Source organism: Bubalus kerabau, chromosome 10, assembly GCF_029407905.1.
Source record: "Bubalus kerabau isolate K-KA32 ecotype Philippines breed swamp buffalo chromosome 10, PCC_UOA_SB_1v2, whole genome shotgun sequence".
In the NCBI taxonomy this organism is placed as follows: Eukaryota; Metazoa; Chordata; class Mammalia; order Artiodactyla; family Bovidae; genus Bubalus; species Bubalus kerabau.
The window spans coordinates 30,557,854-30,574,025 of NC_073633.1; the positions used below are offsets into that span (position 1 = coordinate 30,557,854).

The window sequence follows — 16,172 nt, forward strand, 5'->3', positions numbered from 1 at the left end:
GAAATAGATGTTTTTCTGGAACTCACTTGCTTTTTCGATGATCCAGCAGATGTTGGCAATTTGGTCTCTTGTTCCTCTGCCTTTTGTAAAACCAGTTTGAACATCAGGAAGTTCACGGTTCACATATTGCTGAAGCCTGGCTTGGAGAATTTTGAGCATTACTTTACTAGCGTGTGAGATGAGTGCAATTGTGAAGTGGTTTGAGCATTCTTTGGCATTGCCTTTCTTTGGGATTGGAATGAAAACTGACCTTTTCCAGTCTAGGCGTAGTCTAATTCTTCTTACTTCATATAAGCCCCAAATGAAAATGCAGTCAAGTCAGAAGTCATCTTAAGTACTGAGAATAGGAGCAATATTACCACTGGAATGCCTGCATAGAGCATAGCAGTGTGATTGGAGCTTCAGCATCCCCTTTTCACTCTTACCTGTCTTCAGTGATACCTCTTGTAGTTATCTCCTAGCTTCCTGGGACTCACAAGGAAATCTCTTTACCAGCATATGCCTGCTCTTTTTTTCATGTGAAATAGCACCTGCATTCAGAGCTCCAGGAACTCAGAAGCCCAGTAGTTTCAGGCCTGCTTTGTTCCAATGGATTTAACCTGTTTCTCACTTCTAAAAGCAGCCTTGCTTCCACTGTTATTATATTGGGTGCCAGGAGGATAGTATGGAATGGGGGTACCATATCTTCTCAACACAATATAGAATTTTTTTTTTTTAATCTGCTTAGTTGGTGAGCGTAATGTTTCAGTGATTAGTGTTCTAGATAGTGCTGGGTAGAAATTTCTCTTTTAGATTCTGGTAAGTTGTCTGGAAGCATGATCAAAGGCACAAATAGTACAGTGCATCTGCAGGTGAGCCTATGGCTGATGTTTTCAGCCTGACATTTTGGGCACCTTTTTAGGTATTGACACTTAGTCAAATTCTTAATCTTCAAATCACAGCAGAGAACACAGCATCATTTCACTAATGTTCTGACTTCTTCTCCCCTAGCCTGTAATTTACTACCTGGTGAAATGGTGCTCTCTGCCCTACGAGGATAGTACGTGGGAGCTCAAAGAGGATGTTGACGAGGGCAAGATTCGAGAATTTAAACGCATCCAGTCAAGGCACCCAGAACTCAAAAGGGTGGTAAGTACATCTGCATTTAGAGTGTAAAGTCCATATAGGGAATGATTTTATTTTCCTCATAGAGTTTGGGCTTTCCTGATAGCTCAGTTGGTAAAGAATCCGCCTGCCATTCAGGAGACCCCAGTTTGATTCCTGGGTTGGGAAGATCTGCTGGAGAAGGGATGGGCTACCCACTCCAGTATTCTTGGACTTCCTTGGTGGCTCAGTGGGTTTTCTCTCTCTCTCTTTTTTTTTGTTATTACAGTGTCATTGTGAAGTCATGAATTTGAATATATTTAACATGTTTAATCCAAGCAATAATGTCTTTGAATTAACTTCACCTATTAGAACTACGTAGTATTACCTAATTTCGTTAGTGCCTCCACCCCATTTATTCAAATTTGTTACTTTTTAGAATCGTCCACAGGCAAGTGCCTGGAAGAAGTTGGAGTTGTCACATGAGTATAAAAACAGAAACCAGTTACGGGAATATCAGTTGGAAGGGGTCAACTGGCTGCTCTTTAATTGGTATAACAGGTAGGAAAAGAGTGGGACCACGAGATATAGGCTTAGTCTGGGATTGTTTTTATTTATTTTTTGTAGAAACAGGTTCATTTTATGTACTTTTTATAAGATGGTCTCTTTTGACATGCTTTTCTTTTTTTGTGATGAATTGGCAGGCAGAACTGCATCCTGGCTGATGAGATGGGATTGGGCAAAACCATTCAGTCCATTGCCTTCTTGCAGGAAGTATATAATGTGGGCATCCATGGCCCTTTCCTGGTCATTGCCCCACTGTCCACAATTACTAACTGGGAGCGGGAATTCAACACATGGACAGAGATGAACACTATTGTGTACCATGGCAGTCTGGCCAGCCGGCAGATGATACAGCAATATGAAATGTACTGCAAAGATTCACGGGTGAGTTGTATATAATGCAAATGTTATGGCATGGAAAGTAGGCCAAAGTACCTGGTATTTTAGAAGCTTTTATATGAGTCAAAGACTTTTATTGAGACTCTCTGTGATGTAAGGTGTTGTTGTCTACTTTATGCAGGATACTTTTTCAACTTTGCTGTCTTGATCCAGTGGAAATTCTGACTTTATTTATGAATATATACATTTTAAATAGAGTTTTACCAGCATTGATTCGTTTTCATCAAGAAATAATTTTCCACAATGAAATTCATTTAGCCACTTTTAATTCCTTGATCCATAAAATGGTGAACATAAGACATTTCTTCCTTTTTTTTTTTAAGTCTGCTGAAGTTTTCATCAAGATTCTTTTTTCTATATAAGTCTGGAAAAAGTCTCTTAACATTTAATTTTGAGGTTTTTTTCCTACCATTAGTTTCCCGTTTTTATTTCTACAAAACCCATGTTTATTAAAGTCATTTTGCTCTTAATTTTGTTAAGATAATTGGATTCTTTTGTCCATTTTTAGATAGTAACCAATATTACCACATACTACATTAGCTGTTTCACTTTTAGTTTTATCTTGTGTGTTTCAGCAGTGCTCATCATTTGTGGATTTTAGTGTTTACCAACAGAAGATGTAGGGCTGAAATACATGAGGTAGGCATGCAGCAAGGTCAAGAATGTCCAGCTTCTTTCAATAAGGTCTGTGATTTTCCCAAGAAGCTGAGTGTATTGAGGCAGTGATTCAGTAATTTGACACTGTTTATCAGGAATATGAACAGTGGCAGAGGTGGATGGTGGTGCAATTTGTGTTTTCTATTAGGCCTGCCTAAATATAAAATGCAGAATATGTAGTCCAGAAGAGCTTCTCATTTAGGTACAGTTTAGGCCTTTTCTGACTTTATTGCCTTCGTGCTTAGGGGCGCCTCATCCCAGGTGCATACAAGTTTGATGCCTTGATCACCACTTTTGAGATGATTTTGTCAGACTGTCCTGAGCTTCGTGAGATTGAATGGCGGTGTGTCATAATTGATGAGGCCCATCGACTAAAGAACCGTAATTGCAAACTGCTTGATAGTCTCAAGCACATGGACCTGGTGAGTTCCTCTCACTGACTTGTAGCCAGAAACACCTAGAATTAAGTAATCCTAATTCCATGTGAATTAATTTCACAGAGAAGAATCCGAATCTTGGTATTGGGTGGTGGGTGTGGCCTATGGGAATGGTAGCCTGAAAGTCATAATATTCATATAAATTTTAGAGTTAGAAGACGATTGTGGGTTAGTGGTTCTCAATTGGGTGAAGAGGTGGGATGTTAAATTAGTTACTTATTTCTGCATAACAAAATACCCAAAAACCTAGTGACTTAAAACAACTGTGTTTTTTATGACTCTCTAGCCCAGCAACTTGGGCTGGGCTAAGTGATCTCATTGCTTCAGTGGCCTTGCCTGGAGTCAGTGATACAGCTGCAGCTGACAGTTGGTACTGGTTGTTGGCTAGGCCATCTTCCATGTGGTCTGTTACCCCTCTGTGGGCCAGACTTTGCTTCTGTACCTGGTAGAGCCAGAGCAGTGTTCCAAGAGGGTAAAGGTGGAAGGCAAGGCCTTTGAGGCTCTGAAACTCACATGGTACCCACTTCTGCTACATTCTCATTGTCAGAGCGAGTTATAAAGCATGACCATGTTCAAGTGGTGAATCTTGATAGGAGGAACTACCAAAAATCAATGGCCATATTTAATCCCGCACAGGTACATTTCTTAGAGGGAGACATATTAATGGACCATGGGAGAGGCATATCCGTGTGGAGAGGCATATTTAATTGGAAAAAACATGTTCTAAATATTTATTTATTGCCTTATGATATTTAAGAAATTAATATGTTAAATAATATCAAAAATATTCTTGAGTATTTTGTGTTTATCAAAAGAGGCAGCAAGTAAGAGTAATCTGGTCCATTTCCATAATTTTACAGTTAAAGAAATGGAAACTAAAGTTATATATTTGATGGAAAACTCCAGAAGTCTTTTTGAGTTTTATCTTTCTTCTGTGTTCTCCATTTCTAGGAGCACAAGGTACTGCTCACAGGAACACCATTGCAAAATACTGTGGAGGAACTGTTTAGCTTGCTTCATTTCTTGGAACCATCACAGTTTCCATCAGAATCAGAATTCCTCAAAGACTTTGGGGATCTCAAAACAGAAGAACAGGTAGGAAGTTGTCTGATGTGACACTAATGCAGAATAAAAAAATTTGTACTAGGGCAGGTATCTACTGTCATTGATATCCATGTTTCCATCTACTGTAAGAATGTTTGTCTTCATGTTATTATTTTTTCCTCTGTTGGTTACAGGTTCAAAAGCTACAGGCCATTCTCAAACCAATGATGCTGAGAAGACTCAAAGAAGATGTTGAAAAGAACCTGGCACCCAAACAGGAGACCATTATTGAGGTAGAGCTAACCAACATTCAGAAGAAATACTACCGGGCTATTTTGGAGAAGAATTTCTCCTTTCTTTCCAAAGGGGCAGGTCATACTAACATGCCGAATCTACTCAACACAATGATGGAGCTGCGGAAATGCTGCAACCACCCATATCTCATCAATGGTGAGAGAACTCCTGAAACACCTGCATTTCTGTGTTACCTTGATTGCTAAGTGGTGATCCTCAGAAACAATAGATGCGTTGGCTGATCCATCCTAGTTTGGAAATAGAGGGGATTTCTCTTTTTAAAACCATTCTCAAGGGGAACGTCTTCCTCTAGTTCTTTCTGACCCTTTGACTCTGCATGATCTCCAAAGTTAAAAAGGATTTGCTGTTACGAATTCTGTTCTGTCTTCACTGATACTCTATGTTGCTGTTTCTGTTTTGGATGGCAATATGGTGGTAATAGTGGTTTTCGTGTACTATTCTAGTCCTTGTCCACATATTTACATATTTTACCCAATTCTTAAGCCTGACTTATGTGGAATATTTTGTATTAACAAAATTGAAGATATTTTAGGGTTTGGGGGTTGCTGAAATTCTGTTTTCAAGTAATATTGATAACAAGTCAGGTTATTTTCTTTGCTTCCTTATCTCAGTTAAATAAACTGCAGCCTTAGAATGTTTCTCTGGATCTCACCATCAGGTCTGATTTTTCTTTTGGCAGGTGCAGAAGAAAAAATCCTAACAGAGTTTCGAGAAGCTTGCCATATCATACCTCATGACTTCCACTTACAGGCCATGGTTCGTTCAGCTGGCAAATTGGTTCTTATTGACAAGTTACTTCCGAAACTTAAAGCTGGTGGCCATAAGGTTCTGATCTTCTCCCAGATGGTACGCTGCCTAGATATCCTAGAGGATTATCTAATCCAGAGAAGGTGAGAAAAAAGTCATTCCTTGCCTGTTTACTTTGTACTTATAAAGCTGCAAAGAGTGGGAGGCCTAGGTTTAACTAAAGTTGACCAGTACTGGGCTAAGAGAAGTATTCAAAACTCTCACTTTCAACGTTCTGATAAAATTTTTGGTGAACTAGCGATACAGGGGTACTGGTATTGATCCCAGCCTGCTTTTTTGTTCTCTTTTTCTGCTCAGCTGATTAAACTTTTTTCCTGTGATTCCCATGCAGGTACTTATATGAGCGTATTGATGGGCGAGTTAGAGGCAACCTTCGGCAAGCTGCTATTGACCGTTTTAGCAAGCCTGACTCGGACCGATTTGTCTTTCTGCTGTGCACCCGGGCTGGTGGACTTGGCATTAATCTCACAGCTGCTGATACTTGCATCATCTTTGATTCAGACTGGAATCCGCAAAATGACCTGCAGGTAGAGGAAATCATTGTCTTAGGGACTAATCACCTAACCTGAGAGGTTTTGCAACAGGATCAGAATCTCTTAGAAAATCTTATCTTTTCAAGAGTCTGGAATTGTTAGTTAGGTCATCAAACTTTTTCTGTACAGGGCAGATAGTTAATATTTTAGGCTGTGCAAATCAGTCTCTGTTATAACGGCTCTCCTCTGCTCTTGTACTACAAAAAACATCTATAAGGAACTACAAAAGAATGGGTAGAGCTGTGTTTCAGCAAAAACTTTATTTCTAGAAAAAGGTGACCAAGATTTGCTGACACCTGGTCTGGAGGATGGGGCAGTAATTTCATCTTGAAATTGACTTTCTGAATTTGAGTTGATCTCATGGCTGCTTTATAAATGTAAATCGGTATTTTGAATGTTTTTCCTCCCCACCCCCTCTAATGTTGTTATCTTTGCCCTTCCTTCCATTTGTTAAAACCAGGCCCAAGCACGTTGTCATCGAATTGGGCAAAGCAAAGCTGTGAAGGTGTACCGTCTCATCACTCGTAATTCTTACGAGAGGGAGATGTTTGATAAGGCTAGCCTCAAGTTGGGATTGGATAAAGCTGTGCTTCAGTCCATGAGTGGTCGGGATGGCAACATTACTGGAGTGAGTCTTATTAATTTTTAGCTATATTTGTAGTAGGTCATGGTGATGAAGGGAGGCAAAAGCTATTTTTTGTACAGGAACCTGACCCCTTGTTTGGATTCTCAATGATTAATATAATAAAATATCATGATATGGTTAGATAATATTCTCTGATTTTTTTTCACCTTTCTATTGGATTTTGTAGATCCAACAGTTCTCTAAGAAGGAGATTGAAGATCTCTTACGGAAAGGAGCGTATGCAGCCATAATGGAGGAAGATGATGAGGGCTCCAAGTTTTGTGAAGAGGACATTGACCAGATCTTGTTAAGACGAACCACTACCATCACCATTGAATCTGAAGGAAAGGGTTCTACCTTTGCCAAGGTATGTTCTGTCGGTGCTAGAGGCTTTTAGCACAGAGAGACAGGAATCTCTAGAATTTAATATTTTTTAAAAATATAGTTTTAAAATATACCAATTTCCCTTTACTCAAAAAAGTGGTGTAGTCAACTTTACTATTTCTTTGTTCCTCATTAGGCAAGCTTTGTGGCTTCTGAAAATAGGACTGATATTTCGCTGGATGACCCAAACTTTTGGCAAAAGTGGGCCAAAAAGGCTGACCTAGACATGGATCTACTCAATAGCAAGGTGAGCTTCCTTTTCCTTCAAGGAGGAAATAGGGCAGGAAACGCATTACTTTCTGGATTCTTTACAACTGCTCTGATTCTTGAGTGCTGACCTTGGCTTATGATGGTATATCAAAGGCCATTGTAAAAGCTTTCTACATAGAGGGCCACTAAAAAATACTTAGATAACTATCACGTAAGTTTGCTTCCTAAGTCTCTGTAGATTATCTTGCATGTCCAAAAAAGAATCTATCTTTGAGTATCTACAGATATTACATGCAAAGCTGTTTCAGTCTGATTATATTTAATTCCTTTCCCATGATTATATTGTGAAAAGAGTTACTTCTCCTTCTCTTCTCTGCATAGAATAACTTGGTGATTGACACACCTAGAGTACGAAAACAGACCCGCCACTTCAGCACCCTGAAAGATGATGACCTAGTGGAATTCTCTGATTTGGAAAGTGAAGACGATGAGCGACCACGCTCTCGCCGACATGACCGTCATCATACCTATGGGCGCACTGACTGTTTTCGGGTGGAAAAGCATCTCCTGGTATATGGGTAAGACCCCACCTTACCTCAGAGGTAGTGCATCTCCATCCTGATAGACATCTTGTTCGCTTTTTAAATTGGAAGCTGTGATCAAAGAGGGGATAATGGGGAAAAATTTATTCTGTTACCATGTTTTCCCAAGATCGTTTTGTCTCCCACCATTTGGAAAGTGTGAATTTGAGGGACTGGGGTCCCTAGGAAAATATCCACATGATTGCTTTTTTTTTGTAGTTGGGGACGATGGCGAGATATCCTGTCTCATGGACGCTTCAAGCGACGGATGACTGAAAGAGATGTGGAAACAATTTGCCGGGCCATCCTCGTGTACTGTCTCTTACACTATCGTGGGGACGAAAACATCAAAGGCTTCATTTGGGACTTGATTAGCCCTGCTGAAAATGGCAAGACAAAAGAATTGCAGAATCATTCAGGTGATTATCAAGTCTTTGCTTTTTGTCTTGCTCTAGGTTACCTAATCCTTTTCAGGTCCAAGGGTTTTTCTCAATCCAAGTCTTCAATGTATCTACTTCCCCAGGTCTGTCTATCCCTGTGCCTCGTGGACGCAAGGGGAAAAAAGTAAAGTCACAAAGCACTTTTGATATCCATAAGGCAGATTGGATCCGGAAATATAATCCTGATACTCTGTTTCAAGATGAGAGTTATAAGAAGCACTTGAAACATCAGTGTAACAAGTAAGGATGGAATTTAGCAGACTAAAGCATTTTCCACCTCATGCTTTCTGCATTATTACTGAGCCAGTTCTTCCTCCCTCCCTTCTAGGGTGCTGTTGCGGGTACGAATGCTGTATTATCTGAGACAGGAGGTTATTGGAGACCAGGCAGAGAAGGTGTTAGGGGGTGCAATTGCCAGGTAAAGTTATGCTTTATTTTTCTTTATGCTATGCCTTATTCCAGAATAGATTGGTTTACTTATTTCACTCTTAACTATCTTTGGGATACCTGATAATTAAAATCTGTGTATCAGGTCTTTAATCATATGCAGTTGGCCTTTTGTATCCTTGGGTTTTGCATTCTTTTGATCCACAGTTGATTAAATCCATGGATATCGAGGGCCAGCTGTATTCACTGTATGATTCCATTTTATATTAGGGGCTTGAACATCAGTGGATTTTGGTGTCTGGAGTGGAACGAATCCCTTACGGATACCAGGGGACAGCTGTTCTTGATACCAGTGGAAGGAAATAAGCAGATGTAGGACTATGTAAATTAATAGAGAAAAGAAGATACCTGTAATAATCTTTCCAAAGATTGTTTGCTTTTATTTCCTGCATCGCTGTGCTGACTCTGCCTCTTATACCTTCAGTGAGATTGACATATGGTTCCCAGTAGTGGATCAGCTGGAGGTTCCAACAACATGGTGGGACAGTGAGGCTGATAAGTCCCTGCTCATTGGAGTCTTTAAGCATGGTAGGTGTCTGCTCTTAGTCTGTTCTTTTCCTGTTACAGAGTTTTGTCCACAGATGAAATATTTTGCAAAGTACTTAAGACCAATAATTATGTTTGAATGGTAAACTGGTTCTCAGAAATACAGAGCAGAGCTGTTCCTATGAATAGATGGTCAGGAAAGACCAGATGGATAGTTAGATCGCAAGGTAGGGTGTCTCCCATCTGTTCTGTGATTAATCAGTTACTACCAGTCTGTATGCAGTGGTATCTAAGTTAAGGTTTGCAATCAGGGGAGATGATACATGTCTACTCTTGTTAATAATAAACATGTTTACTTTGCATAGCTTTCCTGTGGCTTGCTGAAAATGTTCTGCTTGTATAGCGTCTTGTTTGTCTAAATATTCAGCACTCACTCTTACGTAGGTGTGAATAGTCATGCTTGAGTGAAAGAAAAATTAAAAAAAAAAAAAAAATTTTTTTTTTAGGCCAGTGGAAAAAACTGGTGTGAAGTAGAGTAAAAAAAGGGAGACGACTCCCTTTTCAGTCTTGCCTAATCACAAATTCCACACATAAAAAGCAGTAAGTGCTAACTTCTAGCCTAGTGACTTAGTGAATTGGAAGATTATTTCTTTTTTGATGTACTTTTCTGTTTACTTCTATAAAATAAAAGTAATGGCACTTAATTCACATTTTTGACATGTTTAATTGGATGAGAAAAACTGTGAGCATTTGTAGTCTTAGATTTACTTGTGAGGTGCAGAGGCTTTAGAAGAGTCCAAACATCCTGAAGTACATTCATCATTCAACCACCATTCACAGTACCTGTTTGCAGGTACAAATTTCTTATCCTTTATTTGAAAGTGCATTACCTAGCTCTAAATTATTGGACTTTTAAAATTTCCTCACCTGTGTAGCAAGAATGATGATAAAAAATTACCCGTTAAATGGCTATGTAAATCTGTTACATCATTCTGTATACACACTGATTAAATCCCTATTTTTGGTAACTAGTGATAAAACGCTTTATGACTCTGAATTGGAGTGGAAATATTAAATATCTTAATATAACCCAACAGCTGTCCAAATTTACATTTTCAGAGTACTTTACACTATGAGCAAAGTAGCCCACATTTTTATTCCAGCAGCATATGAAGTAAGCATAAAAGCAAAATGAGTCTCTGATTTTCTTTAAATTATGGTTCTTTTTCTTCAAGGCTATGAAAAATATAATACTATGAGGGCAGACCCAGCCTTATGCTTCCTGGAAAAGGCTGGCCGACCAGATGACAAAGCCATTGCAGCAGAACATCGTGTGTTGGATAATTTTTCGGACATAGTGGAAGGGTAAGCACTGATGTTTAGTTCTCTTAAAGCTGTATCTACATTACAAAGGATATTTGTTGCTTGTGCTAAGAGATGACATAACTGTAGCCTTGACTGAATCCATTGGGATTCCTAATGGTGGTTATACTCACAAATGATAAATTCTTAACAAACAGTGCGACCAGCAGAAAGGTCTCCATAAATTGGCCTGAAACCATACATTGTCATACAGTGCAACTAAGGGGGAAAGTTACTCCCAAATGGCTTATTTGATGTTCTCTTCAGTTTTCTGTGCAGTGCTTTCAGCTACAGTAGCGGAGAGGATAACTGCTTCTCTTGAAAGATAGTAGCCGTGCAACAGTCCCATGCCACCTATGCGATAGAGCCTCAGGAAACTTAGCCTTGGTCTGTCATCTTCCAGTGTCAGCTGACACATAAAGGTGTTTACTCTGCCTGAGTCCATGCCTCAGTGATGAGTTGCCATGCTAATACTGAGCCACCAGCTAGGGCAGTGTTGCCCTGGTTTGGGTGCCAGTGAGTTTAACAAAACTTCTCATGTGGAGACCTGAGGGGCATGTGAAATATTTGACTTAATTCATGAATACCCTCCCAGTCCCTTATGATTGAAAGATTTTTCTTCGATGATCACAACCTCAATTTGCCTAGTGTAGGATCCACAGAAGAAATTAGATTTATTTTTTGCAAATCATGTAATATCCTTTTGCTCAGTAGAGCAAAGTAGTAAAAATAAGCAGGCATAGATCATTCATTCCAATGAAATAATAAAAGTAGATACTAGTTGGGATGGAAGGGGAAAATGGGTTAAATAATAAAAAGCTATTAAGAAAAAGGAAAGGTGCTGGTCAGAGTGTTTCATTTTAAAGTCAAGCAGTTTAGAACTCAATTTTGTCATTTTCTCATACCTCTGGATAATTTTAGGGTTGACTTTGATAAAGATTGTGAAGATCCTGAATACAAACCACTCCAGGGTCCCCCAAAGGACCAAGATGATGAGGTGAGGAATTTTCATTTGAGTCTAGCTTTTCTGTATTACTAAACAGTATTTTCCAATTCCCTGAATTTATAATACAAAATGAAAAGTACCATTCGAGAATATAAAGTATTAATGGAAAGGATTGTAACACCAGCTAGGGGAGGTCAGGGATGATTTTGTGGAGGAGGTGGGACCTGAGCTGGACAATAAACTATATTATTGGACTATTTAATTCCTGAGTCTCACTGTCTTCAAGACATTGATAAGAACTGACTTTGCAGGTTATACTTTATTCTTTTAATTGATTGCTTTCAGTTTTCTGTGAGGGTTCCGTTCATTAAAAAATATCTTGATATACCTTAATGCCATAAAAGGACACACACGAGTGATTTGAGAGTGCCAATTTTACCCCCTTTTCCTCCCCTCTCCATCCTGCGGGGTGGATCTCCTTCTCTAGGGTGATCCCTTGATGATGATGGATGAGGAGATCTCAGTGATAGATGGAGATGAAGGTAAACTTCTAAGTCAACTTGTATGGGTTGGTGGAATTGGGAAATTGACCGAATTCTCTCCTTTACTGGGATTTCTGAGAGCTTTGCCTTTGGGTGGGTTGAAATACCAGTATTATCTCTACTATCTTTCCCGTACTTGTTGTTTATTCTACTTTGCTTCCCACAGCCCAGGTGACCCAACAGCCAGGCCATCTATTCTGGCCTCCGGGCTCTGCTTTGACAGCTAGGCTTCGGCGCCTAGTGACAGCCTATCAGCGCAGCTACAAGAGAGAACAGATGAAGATAGAGGCTGCAGAACGTGGGGATCGGAGAAGGCGACGTTGTGAGGCAGCCTTCAAGCTAAAAGAAATTGCACGGCGGGAGAAACAGCAACGGTAAAATGTGGCTGGGAATTTGGACTAAGCTATAAACCTCTCTTCAACTATGGGCCCTATATTGAAAAGCATCTTAGGAAGGATTATGGCATCCCTGGTGGCTCAGATGTTAAAGAATCTGCTTACAATGCAGGAGACCTGGGTTTGATCCCTGGGTTGGGAAGATCCCCTGGAGAAGGGAATGGCTACCCATTCCAGTATTCTTGGCTGGAGAATGCCATGGACAGAGGAGCATGGAGGGCTACAGTCTATGGGGTTGCAAAGAGTTGGACATGACTGAGCAACTAACACTTTCACTTTTCACAGAGGGACCACTTCTTTTGCCTTTGTTATACCCCTGCAACCCATACTTAACCCCTGTAAAACCATACTTAACCATAACTCCTGGGAAGGTCTTGTACATAGTCATCCTCATTGAGTTTTTTGCATCATTTCCCCCCTTAGCTTGCTAATTCTTTAATTATTCCTTGTTATAAACTACCTCTTCTGCTCTTTGGGGGCTCCCTGGCCCCCCACCCCCGCCAACTTTCGTTTTTTGTGTGTTCAAATATTCTAAGCCATACTAATAAGTAACCAGTCCTTGGGTTCTGATCACTATTGCCTTATTCGTCTTCCCTTTGTAGATGGACAAGGCGTGAGCAAACTGATTTCTATAGAGTGGTTTCTACCTTTGGTGTGGAGTATGACCCTGATACCATGCAGTTCCATTGGGATCGCTTCCGTACTTTTGCCCGACTGGACAAAAAAACAGATGAAAGCCTTACCAAGTATTTCCATGGCTTTGTGGCCATGTGCCGCCAAGTGTGCCGCCTTCCCCCAGCAGCTGGAGATGGTAAGCAAGACTGAAGATCTTGAGTGAGTGGGCATGGATTGTGACAGAACCAGCTCTTGGTTCATTTCTTCTACCCTTATCTCTTGCAGAACCCCCAGACCCTAATCTGTTTATTGAGCCCATCACTGAGGAAAGGGCCTCACGGACTCTCTACCGTATTGAATTGCTTCGGCGCTTACGGGAACAAGTTTTATGCCACCCTCTTTTGGAAGATCGGCTGGCATTATGTCAGCCTCCGGGTCCTGAATTGCCCAAGTGGTGGGAGCCCATTCGGCATGACGGGGAGCTTCTACGAGGGGCAGCCCGCCACGGGGTGAGCCAAACAGACTGCAACATCATGCAGGACCCAGACTTTTCTTTCCTGGCTGCCCGTATGAATTATATGCAGAACCATCAGGCAGGAGCACCAGCTCCATCCCTGTCACGCTGCTCTACTCCACTGCTCCACCAGCAGTACACCTCGCGCACTGCCTCACCACTGCCCCTGCGCCCAGATGCTCCTGTTGAAAAGCCACCTGAGGAGACAGCTGCCCAGGTCCCCAGTCTGGAGAGTCTGACTTTAAAGCTAGAGCATGAGGTGGTGGCCAGGAGCCGACCAACCCCACAAGACTATGAGATGCGAGTAGCCCCCTCTGATACTACCCCTCTGGTCTCCCGAAGTGTTCCACCAGTCAAACTGGAGGATGAGGATGATTCAGACTCTGAGCTGGACTTGAGCAAGCTGTCACCATCATCCTCTTCTTCCTCATCCTCATCCAGCTCCAGCTCCAGCACTGATGAGAGTGAGGACGAGAAGGAAGAGAAGCTAAGTGAGTGCATGTGACAGGCTGTTGGCCGTCTTCCCTATCCCCCCCCTCTGCGTTTCCCTTCTTTTCTAAATGCATTTTCTAAGATTCAGATTTTAATTTGATAGAATATCATAAGAGATCTGTTATTCTTAGGGCCTTTATTTAAAGTCCATATAATACCATTCCTATGTAACTTTGTTCTTCCACCTTTGCTCACATGTTCTGTATTATTGATCCCTAGCTGCTGACCAGTCCCGCTCAAAGCTCTATGATGAAGAGAGTCTCCTGTCCCTCCCTATGTCCCAAGATGGATTCCCAAATGAAGATGGAGAACAAATGACCCCTGAGCTTCTGCTGCTACAAGAAAGACAGAGAGCTTCTGAGTGGCCCAAGGTAACAGTCTCATTACTGGACATGTTGAGTCTGAAAAGATAGCGTTATACAGCCACTATGGAGAATAGTATGGAGATTCTTTTAAAAACTAGGATTAAAACTACCATATGACCCACTACTGGGCATATTCCCTCAGGAAACCATAATTGAAAAAAGACACATGTATCACAATGTTCATTGCAGCACTATTTACAATAGCTAGGACATGGAAGCAACCTAGATGTCCACCAACAGATGAATGGATAAAGACGTTGTGCTACATATATACAATGGAATATTACTCATCCATAAAAAGGAACAGAGTTGAGACATTTCTAATGAGGTGGATGAACGTAGAGCCTGTTGTACAAAGTGAACTAAATCAGAGAGAGAGAGACAAATACCATATATTAACACATATATATGGAATCTAGAAAGATGGAACTAATGAAATTATTTTCAGTGCAGCAATGGAGACACAGACATAGAGAACAGACTTTTGGTCACAGTCAGGAAGGGAGAGAGTGGGATGACTTGAGAGACTAGTGTCGAAACACTAGTTAATGTACATTACTATAAAATAGAAAGCCAGTGGGAATTTGCTGTATGATTCAGGAAACCCAAAGCCAGTGCTCTGTGACAACCTAGAGGGGTAGAGTGGGGACGGAGGTGGGAGGGCAATTTAAGCCGGAGGGGACATAAGCCTGTGGCTGATTCTTATTGATGTATGGCAGAAACCATCACAATACTATAAAGTAATTATCCTCCAATGAAAAATAAAATTATAAAAAGAGTGACATATACAGAGAACAAGTAGATGGTTCTAGGTTTCTTTGATTATGTTAAGTGGTACATGTGTTTTCATGAAGCTCTTACCAGTCGACTTTGGGATCTGATACTCTTACCTCCCTCATTTTTGACATATAATTTTTACTTATATTAATGATGGCACTATTACTTGTCACAGGATCACATAACTAATTGATTTCTTTTTCCCCCACTCAGGATCGTGTCCTGATAAACCGTATTGACCTCGTCTGCCAGGCTGTACTCTCAGGGAAGTGGCCTTCTAGTCGCCGGAGCCAGGAAATGGTAACAGGAGGAATTTTGGGGCCAGGCAACCACTTGCTGGACAGTCCCTCCTTGACTCCAGGAGAATATGGTGACTCTCCAGTCCCCACACCACGAAGTAGCAGCGCAGCTTCCATGGCAGAGGAGGAAGTGTCTGCAGTCACCACAGCAGCGGCTCAGTTCACCAAACTTCGCCGAGGCATGGATGAGAAGGAGTTCACGGTTCAGATCAAAGATGTAAGCTGAGCATTTAGGCACTGGGAAGTGAGGAAGGCGGCTGTAATTCTTGTTAACTAGTTTTATGAACATAACATTAATATTAAGCTCATTTGGTCAGCTAACCTTAAAAATGAGAAGAGAAAAAAGAAATTAGAGCTCACAGAGATCCGTTGAGGAAAAGTCACCAAAGTAAAGGAAGGGATCTTGTGTTGACTTGTATCTCTTGTGTGTGCTTTAGTCACTCAGTCATCTCCAACTCTTTGTGACCCCATAGACTGTAGCCCGCCAGGCTCCTCTGTCCATGGGGATTCTCCAGGCAAGAATACTGGAGTGGGTTGCCATGCCCTCCTCCAGGGGATCTTCCCAACCCAGGGATCAAACCCGGGTCTCCCACATTGCAGGTGGATTCTTTACCATCTGAGCCACCAGGGAAATCCCAAGAATACTGGAGTGGGTAACCTGTCCCTCCTCCAGGGGATCTTCCCAACCCAGGAATTGAACCGGGGTCTCCTGCATTGTAGGAAGATTTTTACCAGCCGAGTTACCAGGGAAGCCCTTGTATCTCCTAGTGGCTAGATTAAAAGGGTTCTTTTGAGTGGCTTGCTTGTAGATCCTAGAAACCTAGTTTTTAAAAATTGAAATCAAATTGTGGAA

The 16,172-nt window shown here is 41.1% G+C and overlaps 1 protein-coding gene and 1 non-coding gene across 9 annotated transcripts in view; both read left to right on the forward strand.

The window, feature by feature from the left end:
* CHD8 (chromodomain helicase DNA binding protein 8) overlaps positions 1 to 16,172 on the forward strand; it is a 58,863-nt gene that overhangs the window by 37,841 nt on the left and 4,850 nt on the right. For 7 of the 8 annotated variants that reach the window (XM_055537127.1, XM_055537131.1, XM_055537134.1 and 4 more), the window contains exons 11-34: positions 991 to 1,128; positions 1,523 to 1,644; positions 1,788 to 2,031; positions 2,949 to 3,125; positions 4,092 to 4,235; positions 4,379 to 4,634; positions 5,179 to 5,389; positions 5,638 to 5,833; positions 6,300 to 6,467; positions 6,652 to 6,831; positions 6,985 to 7,095; positions 7,440 to 7,636; positions 7,859 to 8,058; positions 8,139 to 8,319; positions 8,408 to 8,497; positions 8,951 to 9,054; positions 10,248 to 10,377; positions 11,296 to 11,371; positions 11,808 to 11,862; positions 12,029 to 12,236; positions 12,860 to 13,068; positions 13,158 to 13,877; positions 14,098 to 14,249; positions 15,234 to 15,536. In XM_055537127.1, the coding sequence (XP_055393102.1) occupies positions 991 to 1,128; positions 1,523 to 1,644; positions 1,788 to 2,031; positions 2,949 to 3,125; positions 4,092 to 4,235; positions 4,379 to 4,634; positions 5,179 to 5,389; positions 5,638 to 5,833; positions 6,300 to 6,467; positions 6,652 to 6,831; positions 6,985 to 7,095; positions 7,440 to 7,636; positions 7,859 to 8,058; positions 8,139 to 8,319; positions 8,408 to 8,497; positions 8,951 to 9,054; positions 10,248 to 10,377; positions 11,296 to 11,371; positions 11,808 to 11,862; positions 12,029 to 12,236; positions 12,860 to 13,068; positions 13,158 to 13,877; positions 14,098 to 14,249; positions 15,234 to 15,536 (4,572 nt within the window). The remainder of the gene's footprint in view (positions 1 to 990; positions 1,129 to 1,522; positions 1,645 to 1,787; positions 2,032 to 2,948; positions 3,126 to 4,091; positions 4,236 to 4,378; positions 4,635 to 5,178; positions 5,390 to 5,637; positions 5,834 to 6,299; positions 6,468 to 6,651; positions 6,832 to 6,984; positions 7,096 to 7,439; positions 7,637 to 7,858; positions 8,059 to 8,138; positions 8,320 to 8,407; positions 8,498 to 8,950; positions 9,055 to 10,247; positions 10,378 to 11,295; positions 11,372 to 11,807; positions 11,863 to 12,028; positions 12,237 to 12,859; positions 13,069 to 13,157; positions 13,878 to 14,097; positions 14,250 to 15,233; positions 15,537 to 16,172) is intronic. The other variant, XM_055537130.1, reaches the window with a different exon arrangement.
* On the forward strand, positions 10,821 to 10,930 carry LOC129622176 (small nucleolar RNA U6-53/MBII-28). Its single transcript, XR_008699853.1, has one exon. It is a non-coding gene; the product is annotated as a small nucleolar RNA U6-53/MBII-28 (small nucleolar RNA).